At 53.8% G+C, this 16,946-nt stretch overlaps 4 protein-coding genes across 4 annotated transcripts; all 4 read left to right on the top strand.

The window, feature by feature from the left end:
- Positions 1–4,549: 4,549 nt before the first annotated feature.
- SNOG_12741 (hypothetical protein) lies at positions 4,550–5,065 on the top strand (the record flags this gene model as incomplete). Its single annotated transcript, XM_001802909.1, has 3 exons — positions 4,550–4,807; positions 4,892–4,964; positions 5,040–5,065. 3 exons carry the CDS (start codon positions 4,550–4,552, stop codon positions 5,063–5,065), a joined length of 357 nt encoding a protein of 118 aa, XP_001802961.1.
- Positions 5,066–8,977: 3,912 nt separating this feature from the next.
- SNOG_12740 (hypothetical protein) lies at positions 8,978–10,228 on the top strand (the record flags this gene model as incomplete). Its single annotated transcript, XM_001802908.1, has 1 exon — positions 8,978–10,228. One exon carries the CDS (start codon positions 8,978–8,980, stop codon positions 10,226–10,228), a length of 1,251 nt encoding a protein of 416 aa, XP_001802960.1.
- A 1,570-nt stretch (positions 10,229–11,798) lies between these two features.
- SNOG_12739 (hypothetical protein) lies at positions 11,799–12,846 on the top strand (the record flags this gene model as incomplete). The annotated part of the gene is made up of 3 exons (XM_001802907.1): positions 11,799–12,002; positions 12,049–12,708; positions 12,745–12,846. The coding sequence occupies 3 exons, from the start codon at positions 11,799–11,801 to the stop codon at positions 12,844–12,846; spliced, it is 966 nt and encodes a 321-aa protein (XP_001802959.1).
- Positions 12,847–13,371: 525 nt separating this feature from the next.
- On the top strand, positions 13,372–16,490 carry SNOG_12738 (hypothetical protein; the record flags this gene model as incomplete). Its single annotated transcript, XM_001802906.1, has 5 exons — positions 13,372–14,704; positions 14,962–14,973; positions 15,006–15,615; positions 15,694–16,228; positions 16,320–16,490. The coding sequence occupies 5 exons, from the start codon at positions 13,372–13,374 to the stop codon at positions 16,488–16,490; spliced, it is 2,661 nt and encodes an 886-aa protein (XP_001802958.1).
- Positions 16,491–16,946: the final 456 nt, after the last annotated feature.

Genomic DNA, 16,946 nt, shown 5'->3' with positions numbered 1-16,946 from the left:
TACGTTTTGTTGCAGGAGGTTAGGTTCAGGATGGCTGGGAGTCCGAAGTGATGGAGAGAAAGTGGGCGTTGGTTCGAATTCTAACTAAACATCAGCGCTCGAAGATTCCAAGGCGTTTGGCAACCTTGGAAGTCAGTCGCTTTGCTTCTCATGCTGGGTATACAGACTGGTACACACTTCTCAAAGGCCGAGCTTGAGAGTGAGGTGGTTCAGGATGTCCTGCTAAGTAGCCTTCACCGAGTGAGTCTGGCTGCGGGCGGTCAACACTGCGCAGTGGCGGCGTTGAGCGTTTCAGCTACACCATCAGACCCACCGAAGTAATGGAGAAGATTGGATAGCTTCACACGAGACGTATGAATAAAGAGCATTTTAGATAGAAGTGGATGGAAGACAAATTCACATTCACGTAGATTGGACATTGTATCAAATTTAGTGTAGATGTATTATTCGCAGGCTTACACTCCCAAAGCCTTGCGACCGCAAATCTAACTTCCATGGCGTATGTTCAACATTGCACTGTCGCGATTTCACGCCGGTACCAAAATTAGCGAGAAGTGAGTGTACTTCACGGGGCGTGGCTGACTTCAAGATGCACAATGAAACAACAATGATAACTATCTACACAAACAGATTTTCTCAAACAAAGAGCGTCCGAAATCAACATCTTGCCCCATTCAGCTTCAGCTCCAAAGGAAAAAGTCCAGCACAGCCAACTTTCGCGCCTGAATCAGGGGCATGCCCCAACCCCCGAACTCTCCTCTTTGTTCCGCGCCCACGGATCGTCTGCCCACAACAAGGATAACCGTTCAAAGCAGACGTTTGTGTTGGCATTTATCTTGGCGGGATCGACTCAGGGGTGAGGAGAGCTACGCTTCGTGTACGTGTCCCGACCCTGTTGTGCTGCGCGCCAAGCAGACGTTCACAGCAGAAGCTAGCGGCGTAGACATCATACGGGCACAAGTGAGGCGCTTCTGTGCACGAGCAAGCCGGTTTCTTGCCTGCTGCAAAAAATTAGGCAGATGCTGCTGCGCGGCCAGGCAGTGCGTTTCCATGTGCTCGGGAGAAGTGTCATGGGAGGCACGTCAGGTAGGTGATCGAGAGTCAGATAGGGGTTGGACCAGATCCTGTGGATGTCATTGTGACTCAGGATGAGAGATGCGAAACTTCCAAACCTGAGGGTGATGGGCACAACGACACCATCGTGTGCATACATGCAGTCTGGACGGGATGGGATTGAAGTGGCATTTTTGGACTGAGTTGAAGATGGAAATTGACAGGCATTGAAGGCTGAGACTGATGTTGCGGCGGACAATACCGTCGGAGGCGACTCTCAATCCTCGATAGTGACCAGGACCGGTGAGACTGACATGGAAACTTTCGGGAGATCAACGACACAGCTGCAGTGGTGATGAGGGAGTACTGCGCCCCTGGCGATGCCTCATTCAGCGATCAGCACTTCTGGGAAAAGCAGTTAGCACTTCGAATTCCTTCTGCACTCAACCCGCAATTCAGAAGCCCATCCCATCTGCTTGAAGAGAACGATTACGACGACTCACTTGAAGCGCTTGTCGCCGGTCGAATGCTGTACCCGGCTGACACAGATCACAGCGAGCCTGCAGGATCCAGGACAGTTGGATGCCACGGCCTCGGTCAGACGGCAAGCAATTGGACGCCGGGTAGCGGCATTGTGATGAGTGCGCCGGCCTCGACATAAATTGAGCGTGATGTTAGTATATGGCGATCAACCGTTGAACTCCTGCAATCACGGGCGGCGGTTCGTGGCGCTGTGAAAACAATACAGCATCCGCATGCTGCACAACTGTGGCGCCGTTGACGGGATGCTCCCAGAATACCAGCTGTAGAACTGGGACGGTTTAGGCATCAAGTGCGATGCTGCTCGTGCTGTTGGCACGCCACGAGGACGCCTAGGGCTTAGGTTTGACATCACAGGAGCAGGATTGGGCCACTCGATAGCAGTGACAAGCGACACAACTCAGGACTCTCCTAAACTGGTATAGATGGGATTGTGCTCCTCAACAGCGATGTTGTTTGCTTCCACGGCGTCCGCACAGGCCAATCGTTCGTGCGCTGATTTGAGGGGTTGGCCGTCATACAGCGGCTTCTTTGTACTCTTTGTTCTCGGGAGGTGGCCGAGAGTGTCGTTCAAAGGCAGCTCATAGCGGTACGCGCAATCAAAGCGGACAAGCCGCTAGGTCCCTGCGCAGCGGATCGTCGAACATGAGTCGAAGAGAAGCCAAAAATTGTTGGCTATGGTGGTTTGCATTTAGCGACGTGTTTGATTGCATGATAAGTACCTTAGCAGGTGCAGTAAGCAGTTCGAGCACTTGCAGGTGGAAGTAGTAGAGAATCCAGCTTCTTCAATCATAAGTTGGTCTTGTGCTCAAAGTCTGGGACCTTTACTTAGCGATCCAACGTGGGCAGCTATGACATTCTCGATGCCATCGGCCGCGCCGTGACACGCCAACGTCTCGCTACCGGAGTGTCCGTGGAGATCGTCCAAAACTTAACATTGACATCAGATGTTCTTCAGAGTTTAGCATCGGAGTACGAGCTTCATCTGGCAGAGCTTTGCGGCTTGGGTTACCGTTCTCAAAGGCGCGGTTAATGATGAAGGCTCTCATCGTTAGCCAATGCCATCAGGTAAAAGACACAAGCGACGGTGGCTTACTGCTTGACATGCTTCGCTCAAGGCCACCGTGGCACTGGGGCGTCTCTTGTGTTCGCACGTCGCACTGGCCCCTTTTCTAGAGCGCGTCTAGACGTCCGTCAAGTCTGTGAGTTATGAAATCGTGCGAGTCTCAAGAGTGGAATCACTGAGCTACTTGTCAATTCAGCCGACGATCCGTCAGCAGGCGTCCACGACCGATGTGCCGCCAGCACAAAGCTCACCCAGTATTGTGTGTCTTTGCGGCTAGCAAGAAGCTGTCAACAACACATCCATGGTTTGCGTAAGTAGTAGCATGGAGCCGATAGCCCTGCGGAGACTTTGCAGTATAGGCGCAGGCATGGCTGTCAACAGCTCGGTTGCGTGATGTTGCCATTGCTTCTAAGTTTCAGACCAGCCATCTCGAGGCATGTACGACAAAGAGCCGTAGCTCTGGAATTTGGCAGCCAGGAAACGATTAGTTCTGAAACCTGTTGACTCGACTGCCGGTGCCATGATCCGTATACGAAGCAGCTCTGACGAGTCGACCAGATGCCTGGGTGCTTGACGATGCGCTTTCAGACATGCTAGCATCGGCAAAGAATGTTAGCCCCTAGAGGCATAGGATGCAGTGGCAAGTACACCAGGACACAAGGCAGTTTGAAGAGGTCTCGTCTTGCTTCACTGCTTCAGTGGCGGGCCGTACCGCTGCTGAAAGACGTTGCTCTGCTAGAAGTTGGCATCACATCAGGCCACTGTGGAAACGCAGTGATCAGAAGGGCCGAGATACACAGCATCTGTGCAACGACGAGGACGCAATAGGTGGTGGGGCGCTGTCCACACGATCTCATCTCCTTCAGTCTTCTTCGAGTCGGCTGAGACATCCAAGGATGCATCAACCCGTCCCTAACTGTTCCGAGTTGAAATTCGGCATTGCTGCAGGTCGCCATAAGTTATCGGACACTGACAGGTGGTTGGACGCCCGACCATCGCCGTCAGGCGTCACGGGGTCGCGGGAAGCTGCAGGTCATTGTACCTCTACAGCGGGTGCCCTGCAGAGGAGCTGATAGCGACGTGACCTTATGACAAGCTACGACGACCGCTTGAAGCCATCATGTCCTGAGCACCCGGTCAGCCACCATCTCCAGATGCACGCCAACGGGCTGTCGTGCCATTGTGCGGTGAAATGCTCTGGTCGGTGCTAGAAACGCGCAGATAGGGTAGGCTTCGAGGAACATTGCGCTCCACTGGCCCTGCTTCTGCATTCTCCATTGAGATGCGTCAGATGATCTACGCAGGCTGGAAATCGATGCTGGAGTTGGTCTCAAGTTAGGAGTTGGGGCCTGCGGCCAGCCCAGCGCCCGGCTGGCTCGCTCCGCGACAGAAGGTTGGTCGTGGGCTAGCGATTGGAGGAGCTGTCAAGGTAAGGAATGCAAGCAATGCGAGAATCAGATAGCTCGTCGGCGGTCAGCCCCGAGCGCTGGGAGGGCGGACGGCCGCAACGTGCGAGACACATGAGCGCTATGGAGTCTGGGACTGAGATGTCACCTTGCCCGCGTGGTTATCGCTGGCCAGCAAGGGACGCGCTTGACGGCGTCATGATGTTGTCGTCGCGGCCTGGCATGGAAGGTGAGAGGGTATGGGAGGTTTGGGTCGTCTGCTGCACGGCGGATGCAGCCAAGGCGCCAGGGCCCGAAGAGGCAAGGCGCGCGCTCGGGTGGGGAAAGCAGAAGCGCACTGCTGCACGTCACCGGGCGCGCTTTCCCAACAACATCCCCTGCGGGCCATCGCTCTTCTTCCCAATCGCACCTGTAGCGGAATCGAGCTGGCGCAAGGGAGCGGGTCAGCGCCCCCAAGGCCCCATCAGCGCCCCTCCCATCTGCCATGATCATTTCGAGTTCGCTCGGCCGTCGCCTCTCACCGTTCATCGTCGGCCTCACTAGGGAGCAGGGCGTAGAGCGCTCCTGGAAACCGCTCGTCTTGCAGATTCCCCCTCCAGCCCCGTTGTCTCTAGTGCTCTCCCTCACCCTCTTCCCTTCTCACCCGTGTGCCGCCGCGCGGATGCACGTCTGTGTCGGCGCGGCCAACGACTGGCTCTGCCTTCTTTCGGAGCATTGCGCAGTCGACCACGCTGCCGGGTTCGTGTGTGCGCCTGCTGTGAGGGAAAGCCCGGATCGTATTCATGGATTCATGGCGCAGTGAGGCCTCTAGCCAAAACCTCCCCAGCCGATGCAACCATCGACCACCGCTCGCGGCACCCACGGCCTCTCCCAGCGCGCTGTGGCGCTTGTGTCTGTCTGTAAGTGTCCGTGTCTGCGTGTGTGGGTGGCTTTCCCCTTCCCTTCAGTCCCCTTCACGCTGCTTCGCGGCCAAGGTAGTGCTGTCGCCGTCGCGCTGTGACAGGTATCGGCCTCGAGTCTAAGCTCTCCTGGTCCTCCGCGTTCCCTTTTTCTCACCTTCACCCGCGGGACGACCTGTCGTCTGCCACGCGGCTGCCGGCCCGTGGCGCTCTCCCACCAGCCTGCTCTTGGTCCATCCACGCCCAAGCGCTGACTGGACGCCGCGGCCACTGACGACCCAATCCACGCCCGCCGTGGCAAAGAGAGCAAACTCTGATCATTTGTTCGCTTCAAGGGTTATTCTTGGGCGGCTGATCGAGATGAAACATCAGCGTCCCAGCTGGCCGGCTCATTGCCTGCCGTGTCGAGTCGGCCCCCCATTCGAGAGTGGTGTCGTGGTCAATGTTCCTGCATCGCTGCTGCACGGGACTGTGTTGCCTCAGCCTGAGGAGCCAACCAGTTTCCCACAGCTCATGGGTCACGGACCCCGGAGCCAATAGACCCCATCCTCCCGGTGCAAGGAATGCAAAGCTCGCAGTGTACCGCCAACGATTCGAGAAAGATGCGAGCCTGGGCATCGGGGCAGACCATCCCTCCCTGACGTCTCGGAGATATACTGACGCTCGATGCGGAAAGGTTCGCTGCTGCAGCTCTCCAATGCTACCGTGGTGCTAGAAAACGGCCATGGTCTGAGCAGGGCGATACGGATCATTTTCTTTGGGGCTGAAATCTTGATCCAGCATCCTAACAATATTCTGAGGCTATTCTTGCTTGGTAGGCACTTCTTCTTTCAGCCAAACTACCCGATGAGCTTCCCAGCCCACCCTACCCTGTATTGAGCAGTAGTAGCCTTTTGCTCTGCCAACTGTACTTCTACTGCCCTCCCACTATGTGCCTGCTCTCATTTGACCGCTGATCTCGTATCCTTGGATCACATCGTCCTTTTCGGCCTCCGTCGTCACCAGTTCCTCTCTACCACATATTACATATATTTCCCCATTGTCTTATTGCTGAAATTTGGTACCCTACCAGCCAGCCTCGTAAACAAAGATCACGAGTCTGTTGGACCCCGGCAACCTTGTACTACTTGTCCTCAGCAACAAGTCAAATTGGATATAGGCACCGTGCATATATGCTTCAAGCCTTCACGCTTTTGATCAACGCGAAACTCGAGTCAAAGATACCCACTATTCACATTACGTCCACCCTTTGCACCTGCTCGTCCGTGCTCTTGACCAAAGCTGGGTCCACTTCTATACAATAAGAAGCCAGCGCAAGGCAACAGAGGGGCCTGTCGACCCGATCCACAAACCTGGCCACCGTGCAGATCACGGAGCCTTCACGACAAGTTAGCATCCTCGTCGAAGCAGCCACGATCGAAATCACCCAACGCCACAAATTTCTTTTGGCAGACTGCAGAACAACCCTGTAAGCTCCACCCACCTTGCAACATAGTACCTTGTTTGATACCAAGGACTGACAGGTCGCAGCGAGGCGACAATAGCGACAACACCCACACCGCCTACGTCGCAACTAGAGATTGCAGGCACCAACTGGCCGGATCAAAGTGCGTACCTGTCTGTGCTCGAGATTCGAGATCTGTGGAGACTGCGGGAAGAAGCAAAGCGCACCTGTCGGTCTGGTACTCTGCGTAGACGGAAGCCGTTTAACCCCAGGGTTTAAGGCGTCGCGCGGCCGCAACAGGTGACAAAAGCAAGCGGCGTTACAGTTTCGTCAAAACTCCCAAATTTGTCAGTCTGCCCTCTTCACTTTCACCGCGACAAACCACCATTAACTAAGCCTTGCGACAGACCCCAGAGGTGAATGATTGGTGTGCTGAGAACGAGTGCGCTTCGCGAAACCAATCTCCTGGATAAAGTACACACTGCATTGCCAGCTCGCAATAGCTGCACACCTCCAGGACACGCCGAGAATCAGCATTGACGGATTGCAGCCACCAGCAACTCGCAGCGGCAACTAATCGAGGATCCTGCCCCTGTGCCGGCTAAACCGCCCCAGATTGCCCTGAAGCGAATCAACAACGAGCATTAGACGAGCCTCCACGGCCATCCTCTTCCCGTTACTGCCACCCTTGTGCATCAGGTCCGGCATCCCGAAGTACGTCCACCATTACCATTTACGACGGGCCATTTGCTTCGCGGACGGTTGCAAGATTGCAGTCGAAAAGCAGCATCGACCGCAGCAGCAGACCTTCGTCAGCAGCGCGAAATATCGCCACAGCCGGGCACCGTTGATCCTGCCCATAGTGTCGGATCCGCAGCGTAAGACTCGGTCTCTCGAACGGGACATAGTATCTGCAGGCCACTACGGGCAATACAGACGGGCGTTGCAGCGATCACTGCGATGATGAACCCAGGTAAGTTATGTCAGCCTTAAAAGCATTTGCGGGCCCTTGGCCTGCGAGTGCCGCAATTGTTCGTTTTCCAAGCACTGCACCCTCTAGCCATTACCTGGCGCGCTTCTCCGCATTCTTCCACAGCCCAGCATTCCTCGCACGCTGCCTCTTATATTGCATCACAACGCGGCCAGGGCACTTGATTGATTTTTTCTTCTGTTTGATGCTACACACTGTGGGCCCATTGTTTTTATCCCGACCACTGCATGTGGTGCGCACTTGCACGCCAGGTCTGCAGAGCCACCCGATCGCGGAGCCCCTTGTACCACGACGTCCCACGCGCGCCTTTTCTCCGTCTCTCTATCGCCCACGGGTGCACGTTGTCCGTTTTTGTCCTACGTCCTGTTCAACGACACAGCCTTCTGCTCAGATTGATTGGCTAACGTACGGGATAAGCAGTACTTCACGCTCCTTTGTCATTGGCATCGGACAATCAACACCACTTCTCTTCGGATCAGGAATGCATCGACCAGATTGGTTCTCATGCACATCATAGCTATTCTGCAACTCGTGTACCCGAACAGCTAAGGCGCGACGGGATCCTAGCGACCGGTCTTCCTCAGAATTCCAGTGTGCACCGATTTAGCGCACCTCGTCCCGACACAGGGTAAGTACTCTCTCTCATTGGTCCTTGTCATCCCGGCCTGGCATAGCAAGCTCCGTAGTGCTGCCTGCGCATAGCCGCCCCCAGCGTGCATCCCTCGACGCCTCGCCGCCTGTGTTGCCCAAGCTCTGGCCTCCCCTATCGCCGAAACAAACACGTCGTCAATGTCCTTGATCTTACCTGTTGTCGCACACGTTCCGGATGCGTGGCGCATTCGGTTCTCCCAACAGGCTGGTCGTCACCTTGATCACACGACAAGCCTAGCGGTAATGCCGTACCGTCCCTGGCCTGATTGACAACATATACCGTGCTACCCTATCCCCTGGTTACACATCACTGTTGTTGGCTTTGGCTGTTTAACATTTTTGGCTGGCTTGACTAACTGACGTCCACAGCTACCAGACTGGAGCTGCCTTCTCTGACTCAGGGTCTGGTTCCATCTCTACCTCGCCCAGTTCCAACGCGTCATCTGCAGCAGCATACTCATACGCTTCTTTCGCTCCAAGTGTAGCAAGCGCCTACGCCGACAACAGCTATCCTCTAAGCAACTACCCCGGTTTTGGTTTCAGCATGTCGACGGGTCGACGCCTGTAAGTTACCCGTTGTGGCGCATTCGTGCTTGTAGAACGCGAGAAGTATGCATGCACAGCAAGACAGCGATACTATAGGACTGATCCTCTCATCATCGCCAAGTATGTTACTTCAGGCAAGATCACCTAGCCTGGGCAATCCACGTGTCAACGTCCAAGGCTGCGTCGGTTAGGGATAATTATACCACCGCAACGCCTAGTCTACATCGTCACTCTCTCGCCCTTGTCACCTCGCTACTCTCGACATCTCTCGATATCAACTCACATCCTTGACACACCCAGAAAGTGTGCTGCCCACTACCATGCCTCTGACTTCATACGGTACCAGGCATCCAGGCTTCCTCATACGCCCATGCTAGTAACATGAGCGATTCACCCCCCTTCAACTCTCAAGAGACCTATCACAAGATCATAAGCGATGGCGCTGATGTAGCTCCCACGATCGATGCAAAGATCGAAAAGGGATTCTTCATGTCTGGTGACGGCGTCTGGACATGTTATCGGAGAAATTACTTCTCTGTCAATGTTTCTTTTGGATTGAACCCATGGACGCCAAACGCAAGGCTCTTCTTGGATCAAGGAAATGGTAAACCGCATGAGCAAATCCAGTCCATGGCTGTATCGCTTGCGGCGGCCGTAGATGGCACGGCCGGCAAGACCATTGAGCTGATACAACATACACCCAAACGTGACAAGGGGCCACAACTTCCAATGAAGAAGGAGTTGCTTGCGCCGAATCCTCCTGGCAAGAATCACGACCACAGTTCATATGGTTTGAGTAACTTCCATCAACCCCCAAGCGCTCCAGGACCCCAGCTCCCGCTTCAGACCGAAAACGACTCCTCACAACAGTACTCGCCAGCAAGTCATACAAGCAGCAACTCCCTCCACGCATTTGAACGCATACAGTTCAAGTCGGCCACGGCGAACAATGGCAAGCGTAGGGCTCAACAGCAATACTACCATTTGATCGTCGAACTCTGGGCGAATGTCCAGAACCCGAGGGACACCGAGCCGCGCTGGGTCAAAGTTGCTGCTAAGCTGTCACATCCCGTCGTCGTTCGCGGAAGGTCACCGAGCCACTACCAAAACGAAGGCCCTCACAATGCTACAACAAGGGGCCCCGGAAGCTCAGGCTTCGGGGGCTCTGGCCAAAACGGCATGAGTGGGCGGGGCAGTGTGTCATATGGCTACGGCAATGGCAACGGCCTTTCTGGGGGAAGTGGCACAGCAATGGGCGGAAGCATGTATCGCGGGAACACCTACTCGCTGGACCCAAGCCCCGCAGGCAGTCATTCAGTCAGCTCTGCAAGTTCCATGAGCGGGGGGCCCGTGGAAGGGCTTGTTGGCGACCAGCACATGACCGACGAGGATGACGCCAAGATGATGAATGCTCCCCACGATTACCAGTACTATCCATCTGCGCTGTACGATGGCATACCTACCAAGGCCGAAGGCACTCTTCCTCTTCCTGAAAGGAGATCAGTCAAAGAGGAGTATCCCGGCCACGCCACCGCGTACACAGGCATGCAAGTTGGTGGCTGTGGAAGATTCACCGGCATGGAGAGTAGCCGCGGCTACTATCCAGATGTCCACGCTCACACTGGGTACTGAGCACACCGATGAGTATATTCAGTCTTTATCGGCCGATCGCCGCAGACTTGAGTTTCATCAGCCTCGCACACATATGCGATGGCTAGGCACGAAGATTCAGCTCACACCATTCTTGCCTACACCGATCACACATCCAAATGTTTTAGCCCACTAAGACTTGGGCATCGCGGCGGCGGTTTTCTTTTACTTAATGCATTTTAATCCTTTCGAAGACGGACCAAGCTCACAGCTCTACGAGTCAAATAGCGACCTCGCCAGGGACGGTGTTGATCGTAACACACCTACGTATGTCGGCCGGGGTCAAGCGGCGAGTGTGAAGCCTGCGCGACAAAGAGCCTGTATGGCATGTCTGCTGTGCACTACCCGCCGCAGTGAAACGCTTTGCGTATTACCCCATTCGAATGCGTCCCCTCAACACCTAGTCTTGTCCTACGGCATCGAACACAAGTCACGACTGCGATTCCTACGACACGGTGTTCCGATCTTGTTGAGCTCTTCTTTCATCTGTTTTCCTTCATCACACGGCATATTTAATCCTACACCCAGCGGCTCGCACTGTCATGAGGTGTACGACCCGCATAAACGACATATCCCCTTCTCCTTGTGTATGGTTCTGGGGCGTCGGCAATTTCTTATGTTCTTCCTGATTTACGCATGATGGGATGCGAAAACGGTGCTGGGTACATCAAGGGCTCATGGGCGCTAATGCATTGCGCATGGTGCATATGGGTTAAATTCACACTTGGCAGCGGTCATACCCTTCTCTTTCATGCTGCTGCTCGGCTGGCCTGCTTCGACATTGATCTGTCATTGCCGCGCTCGGCAAGCAACAGCTACTTATGGTTGTATGAGTAATGGGTCATGGCCATGGATTTCTTTGCGTTTGTTTCTGCGAGTGAAAAGGGGCGACGGGGACAGCGGCACAGTCATGTGGGGGGCAATCACGAAAGAGACGGCAAAAACGACACGATACACGGAACTGGATGACGATAACGGCGGCCCCTTGTCTATTTGTATGATTACATAGCCCTTGCCCTAAAAGCTTTATGATAGTTATTTCGAATGCAGGCGGCCCTTCTCTTTACCCTTGTGTCTGTCGCCATCGCCATTGCCATGTGCTTGTGATTGACGTTGCGCGAGTCAGGCCCACATTGCGCCCATCCTTCGCCCAACATGCGCCCTTGAGCAAATTTCGCGAATCCCGAACCCAGTGCGTCCACCGCTTCCACAAGCGCCTGCTGCGACGCATGGCGCAGGGTTGGTTGTGTTGGCAAAGGATTTCGCATGCAGCGATGAAGAGGTGAGGTTAGAGGAAGCTCGACTAGCTCCCGTCTTCCCCGCGGATCGGGCGCAGATGGCGACTCATGGAACGAACGCCCCGTCCACGCGAGAAACTTTGTTCGCAGGGCAGGCGGAAAGTGCCATGTCCGCTGCCCTGAGTTTGTCACGTCATCGCTAAACCATCACGCACCCCCGACGCGCTCGAACCGTACACATCACACGTCACGCTTTGTTTACAACCATACTCGGGAACGCGTATTGTACTTTCGGTCGTCTTTTTTGAAAAGCCATGGCGTGGTACGACGAGGACAGCTGGCTCACAGCAGCGCTTTCGCCCAACCTCAGTACTATCCTGATCACCTTCCTCGTCGCAATTGGCCTGCCGATACTGCTGCACAGCTTCTTATACCGGAAAGCAGCGGCGTCGACAAGCCTGCCCACCTTCCTTCTCGTTGGCCCGAGTGGCGGCGGAAAGACTGCATTCACCACACTGGTACGCCATCCCCCGTCTCCCTCTACCCAAATCTAACACCACCCAGACCGAACGCAACTCCCTTGCCCAAACCCACACATCCACTCAACCCCTCACAATCGAAGCCCTCCTCCCCTCCCCCCACATCCCCGCCTCCTCGCACTTCCGCTCCGCCGGCGACCCAGCCTTCGAGCGCGCGCGGCACTTCCTGCTCCTCGACACGCCTGGGCACGGCAAACTGCGACACCACGCAACATCTATACTCGCCAACCCCAACTCGCTGCGTGGAATCATCTTCGTCGTAGACGCCGCCTCGCTCGCCGACGAATCCGGGCTCATCGAAGCCGCCAGCTACCTGCACGACATCCTGCTCGCCCTGCAGAAGCGCTACACAACCGCGACGTCCAGCAAAGCACCGCCTGGCATCCCGGTCCTGATCGCCGCGAATAAAATGGATCTGTTTACTGCGCTGCCGGCGGGGTTGGTCAAGGTGCAGTTGGAGAAGGCGATTACCCAGGTCAGAGCGGGTCGCGCGACGGCGTTGAGGGATGCAGGCGCGGCCCTGAGTGGGGGCGAGGATGAGGTGGATGAGGAGAAGGAGTGGCTTGGGGAAGGCGGAGAGGGGGCGTTTGAGTTTACGCAGATGCAAGAAGTAGGGACCAGTGTGGGTGTTGTTGGGGGGAATGTGGTGCAGGGAAAGGAGAGGGGAGATGTGGAGGGGTGGTGGGCGTGGATTGCGGAGTTGTTGTAAACCGCCCAGTAGCTATATTTGAGGGAGGGCGGGCTCGAGAAAGGCGATCACGTCCAGATGCTCCTCCTCGGAGGCAACGGAGATGGGTTTGTGTATAAAGGATACCTGCTATAGAAGGGTGTAATAGTTGTAGTAAGTACTCAATAATGCATCTAAAGATGAAAGCTGAAAGTTACAGATATCAGAATGTTTTCACGTAGGTTGAAATGTGGTGGCTTAGGTCGCGCTTTCTTTCTCTTTTCCGTCATGATGCCATACCTCCAGTCTCTTCTGGACTTTCAAACTACACCTCCACTTATTCATAGGCATCGCGAATACCCCAAATTCACGCAGTATGCTTGTTACACCCACGAGTTCACCGTCTTGTTTGCTTGGCAGTGTATCACCATGCACGTGCGAGCATGACTTTTATCGCAAATCAAGTGTCGATCATGGAAGAATATCGCGAGACCAGCGCAAGCAGCATGTACACTATGTCATCCGCACCTCCAGACATAGCGCATGATTGCAGACGGAGAGAGCTAGCAAGCGCAGGACAAGTATAAGTAACTACCCCTCCGACGCCCTGTGAAGAATCAAATCCAGCACGATAATTGGCCCGGTCTTCTACTTCTCTTTGATTAGATTGACTTGTGCGACATGTCGAAAATGAACAAAGATGATCAACTGCTTCAGCCTAACCCTCTTAATAGGAAGGGAAGCTTTCAGACCGACAGCTCATTGGATCAAAGCGCTCCTTCCGCAGCGGGTAGCACGTTCAGCGACCCTGGTACCACGACGAGCTCAGTAGCTGGTGGAGACCTCACAACACAACGGGCACCATCGTCAACCCTGCTGATAGGATCCAAAGAGCCTGGAGTCAAGGCGAACGCCTCCACAGGCTATTGTGGCATGTTGTCATCTCCAACAAACCGTCCCACCACTTCTGTGATCAAGAACAATCCACACTCGAAGACTGCCGTTGGACGGCTAACCTATGAGTTGACGGACCTACCACCTCTCTTCGTCGCCACAGTGGAGACTCTGTGCCCCAAAACATCTGCGCAAGAGCCGATTGACAATTGGGAGGCCGTGGCGCACAAACGACTGCGCAAGGATGCCGTCAGGGAGATGATCGCAAAAACGATCAAAGTCGATGATTTGGCTAACGTTGCGATCAATCAAGATGGGAATGGAACCCTGGATCAGGTGGTCGTGCCGGTAAGCCCCGAAACACAAGCCCTGACTCAAAACTTGGTGCCTGGACAAACTGAGCTCGATCACACCAAGATGATGGCGAAGAAGGCAGAGGCTGACAGTAAGGAGGAGGCTGCCAGCAAGGCTGCTGCTCATCGTCCGGTCGCTTGCAAAATTCTTCCCCAGAAGGATATTGATGACAAAAAGAAAGCAGAGCTTTACTGGAAAAGTTTCGACTCCCTTATCCAAATGAGAACAAGTCAGATTGACGATCCTTCCGGTACGAGCAGGCACACTTGTTACATCCAAGACTTCCCCTCCGTCATCAATGGCCCCAACAAAATCAATCCTTTCCTATGTTCTCAGCGAGCAGTCCCCATGGAAGTTGGCTCAGGTCTGTCGCTTGGCTTGCGCATCCAGCCAAGCTTGAACACCGATCACAAGTGTCTGCATTTGGATTTCGACCTCGTTGCATATGATCCGAAGGGCTCTCTGCACTCGGCCTTGTTTGATGCTTTTGGCAAAAACGGCCTGCTTTCTAAGCCGTTAGAGCATCTGACTGTCCTTGCGGGTCTTCTAAAGGGCCTGCAGGTTCGATGCAAATACGTTGTGGAAAAGGACCCCCTGGAACCCGGCAAAAAGGCATCACTCTTGGACAGTAAAAACTCCTACCGTGGTCGTCTTTTTAGGATCGCGGACGTCAAGATACCGGAAGATGTCAAGTTCAATGTTGGTACCGAGACATACACCGTGGCCTCATTCTTCAACGAGCGTAAGTGTAACCTTTGGTTCTGTAGTCATGAACATACTAACTTTCGCGTAGGCGTTCTACCTACCAGTCAAGAACTCCAGTACCCTGAGCTTCCCCTTGTATCCGATGGAAAGGATCATTGGGTACCGCTAGAGATGCTGATCGTAGAGCATGCCCAGCCCATTCACCACAAGGATTTCACCCGAGCAGGCAGAGGCCTTGCACGTTCTGTGCTATCTCACAAGTACGAGTCCATAATCCGACAGCGTGGACAGCAATTCTTAAGACTTGTCAATGTACAGATGCGCAACCAGGTATGCATTTACTCTTCACGATGCCATTGCAGTGAGACTGACTTACGCTAGCAAAATCACGATGGGAAAAGTTCTCTTCGAAGTCGCCAATAACGTCGTTTTCGTCCCCAATGTTCGAGACATTGTACAGCAGCCCGCTGAATTAGCCAAGAAGATTCTAGCTCGGTCTAATTTTGAAGCCTCCATCAACGTGGCAGTCGCCGAAGACAACGTGACAGGTGCATGCCGTACTCACGCCTCCTTCCTCACGAGGATTAGGCAAGGCTTAGAGCTGCCTCTGTCGGATGACACGTCTCTTGTGATGGCACAGGCGCAAGTTGCCGACATTGGTACTGCTGCTGAAGTGCAAAAAAAGAAGAATTCAAAAACCAAGCTGTACAATATCTTGCACGGTACGACTGCCACCAACCGAACTAGACTTGTTCTAGGCTTAATGGAGTCATCTAGTATGGTTCGCAAGCAGCTGCGCAAGTTTACAGATTATGAGGCCAACACTCTACTCGTGGATGTCACCAAGGACTACATGCGAAAGTGCATCGCGACTCGCAACAATGATGACCCGTACTTCCCACAAAGTGTCATGGACAAGTGCAACTTCAAGCTCGGCGGCACAAACTATAGCACGAATGTTTTGGATGTTGGGTCAGGCATAGATTTGAGTAATCTCATGGTGGTCGGAGCCCATACCAGACGCCCACGAGATGGCCATAAAACGTACAGTCCCTCTATCGCCGCTGTGGTGGCGAGCACAGACTCTACTGCATTGCAATTCCCTGGATCTGTCACGATCCAGCAGACTTTCGACGAATACACCACACGTGGAGCAGAAGACAAGACGACTTTGACAGCACCGGTTCTTCCCCGTGTTCTTAGCCTTCGAAGTATGATGGAAAAGCGCTTTGAAGCTTGGTCAAATCCTCAGAAACCTCCAAAGGACATTCTCTTCTACCGCAGCGGTATCAACTTCGACAACAACGCAACCATCGAGCATGAATACCAAGGCATCAAAGCGGCTTTCAATTCGAAGTGGCCGGGCTTTGAACAGCCGTGCATCACTTGCGTGGTATACAACAAGAATGCCCAGATCACGTTTTTCCGTGATTCTCAACTCTCCTCGAAGCTGGACTTGGACGCAGCAACCGTGCCCCCGGCACCTGAGATCGTATTTGGCACAAACGTCGGCCAAGCACAGAAGTACAAGTATTACGTGCTTAAGAATGAAATCGGCTTTGACGAGGCGGAACTGAAACAACTGGTATATGAGCACCCACTTTACCTATTCACCATTTCCCCACAATATGTACCAGACAATCAACTTAAACGAGAGCTCCCAGCTATCCTCACAGCAAGACCGGACCGCCAAGGCTCTGCCCCTGGTTTGGGCCAGCAAGCTCGCCGCTCGAGTGCACGATTATTACTACGATACCTTCAAGCTGGAAGCGAGTGTCCTCTCGAGAAATTTCAAGGTCGAGGATGATCACAACGTGGTGGCTGCTGGGGCGAAATGTCTGTTTTGAAGACTTTGGGGCTCAACGATGGTCCCAGCGTTGGTAACCCGTGGCATCAAGACCTCAACAACAAGATGTTCTATCTTTGAGCTAGCCATGGCTGCTCCTGCAGATGCTTCGCTCGCATTTGTTGAGAGCTCCGGCGCTCTTTCCTCTTCTCGTCCTTTGCGGCCATGGCTGTAGCTTTTGTGGATTTCCGATATTTCCTTTTGTACTGTTGGGTTTCGAATTTGCTACGTTGGAGTTTGCGATGGTTTCCTGGGTTCTGTTTCACGTCTTGCTTTTGGCTTCCCATAGATCGTACTAGTAGTTGGAGTTTTTTTTTGCTTTTGGTGTTATGCGTTGGTATTTTTGCTTTTGTAGGTATCGTAGATTGGTAATAGATTTCTTTCTTTCAACACTTTGAATGCTGCGAAGTTACTGTGCTCTTTCCCGTTGGTATTTACATGTTGATGTGTAGTTGAC

This window comes from Parastagonospora nodorum, assembly GCF_000146915.1.
Source record: "Parastagonospora nodorum SN15 chromosome Unknown scaffold_23, whole genome shotgun sequence".
Lineage (NCBI taxonomy): Eukaryota > Fungi > Ascomycota > Dothideomycetes > Pleosporales > Phaeosphaeriaceae > Parastagonospora > Parastagonospora nodorum.
Note: the sequence above shows the minus strand (reverse complement) of the source record. Positions and strands in the feature narration are given on the sequence as shown.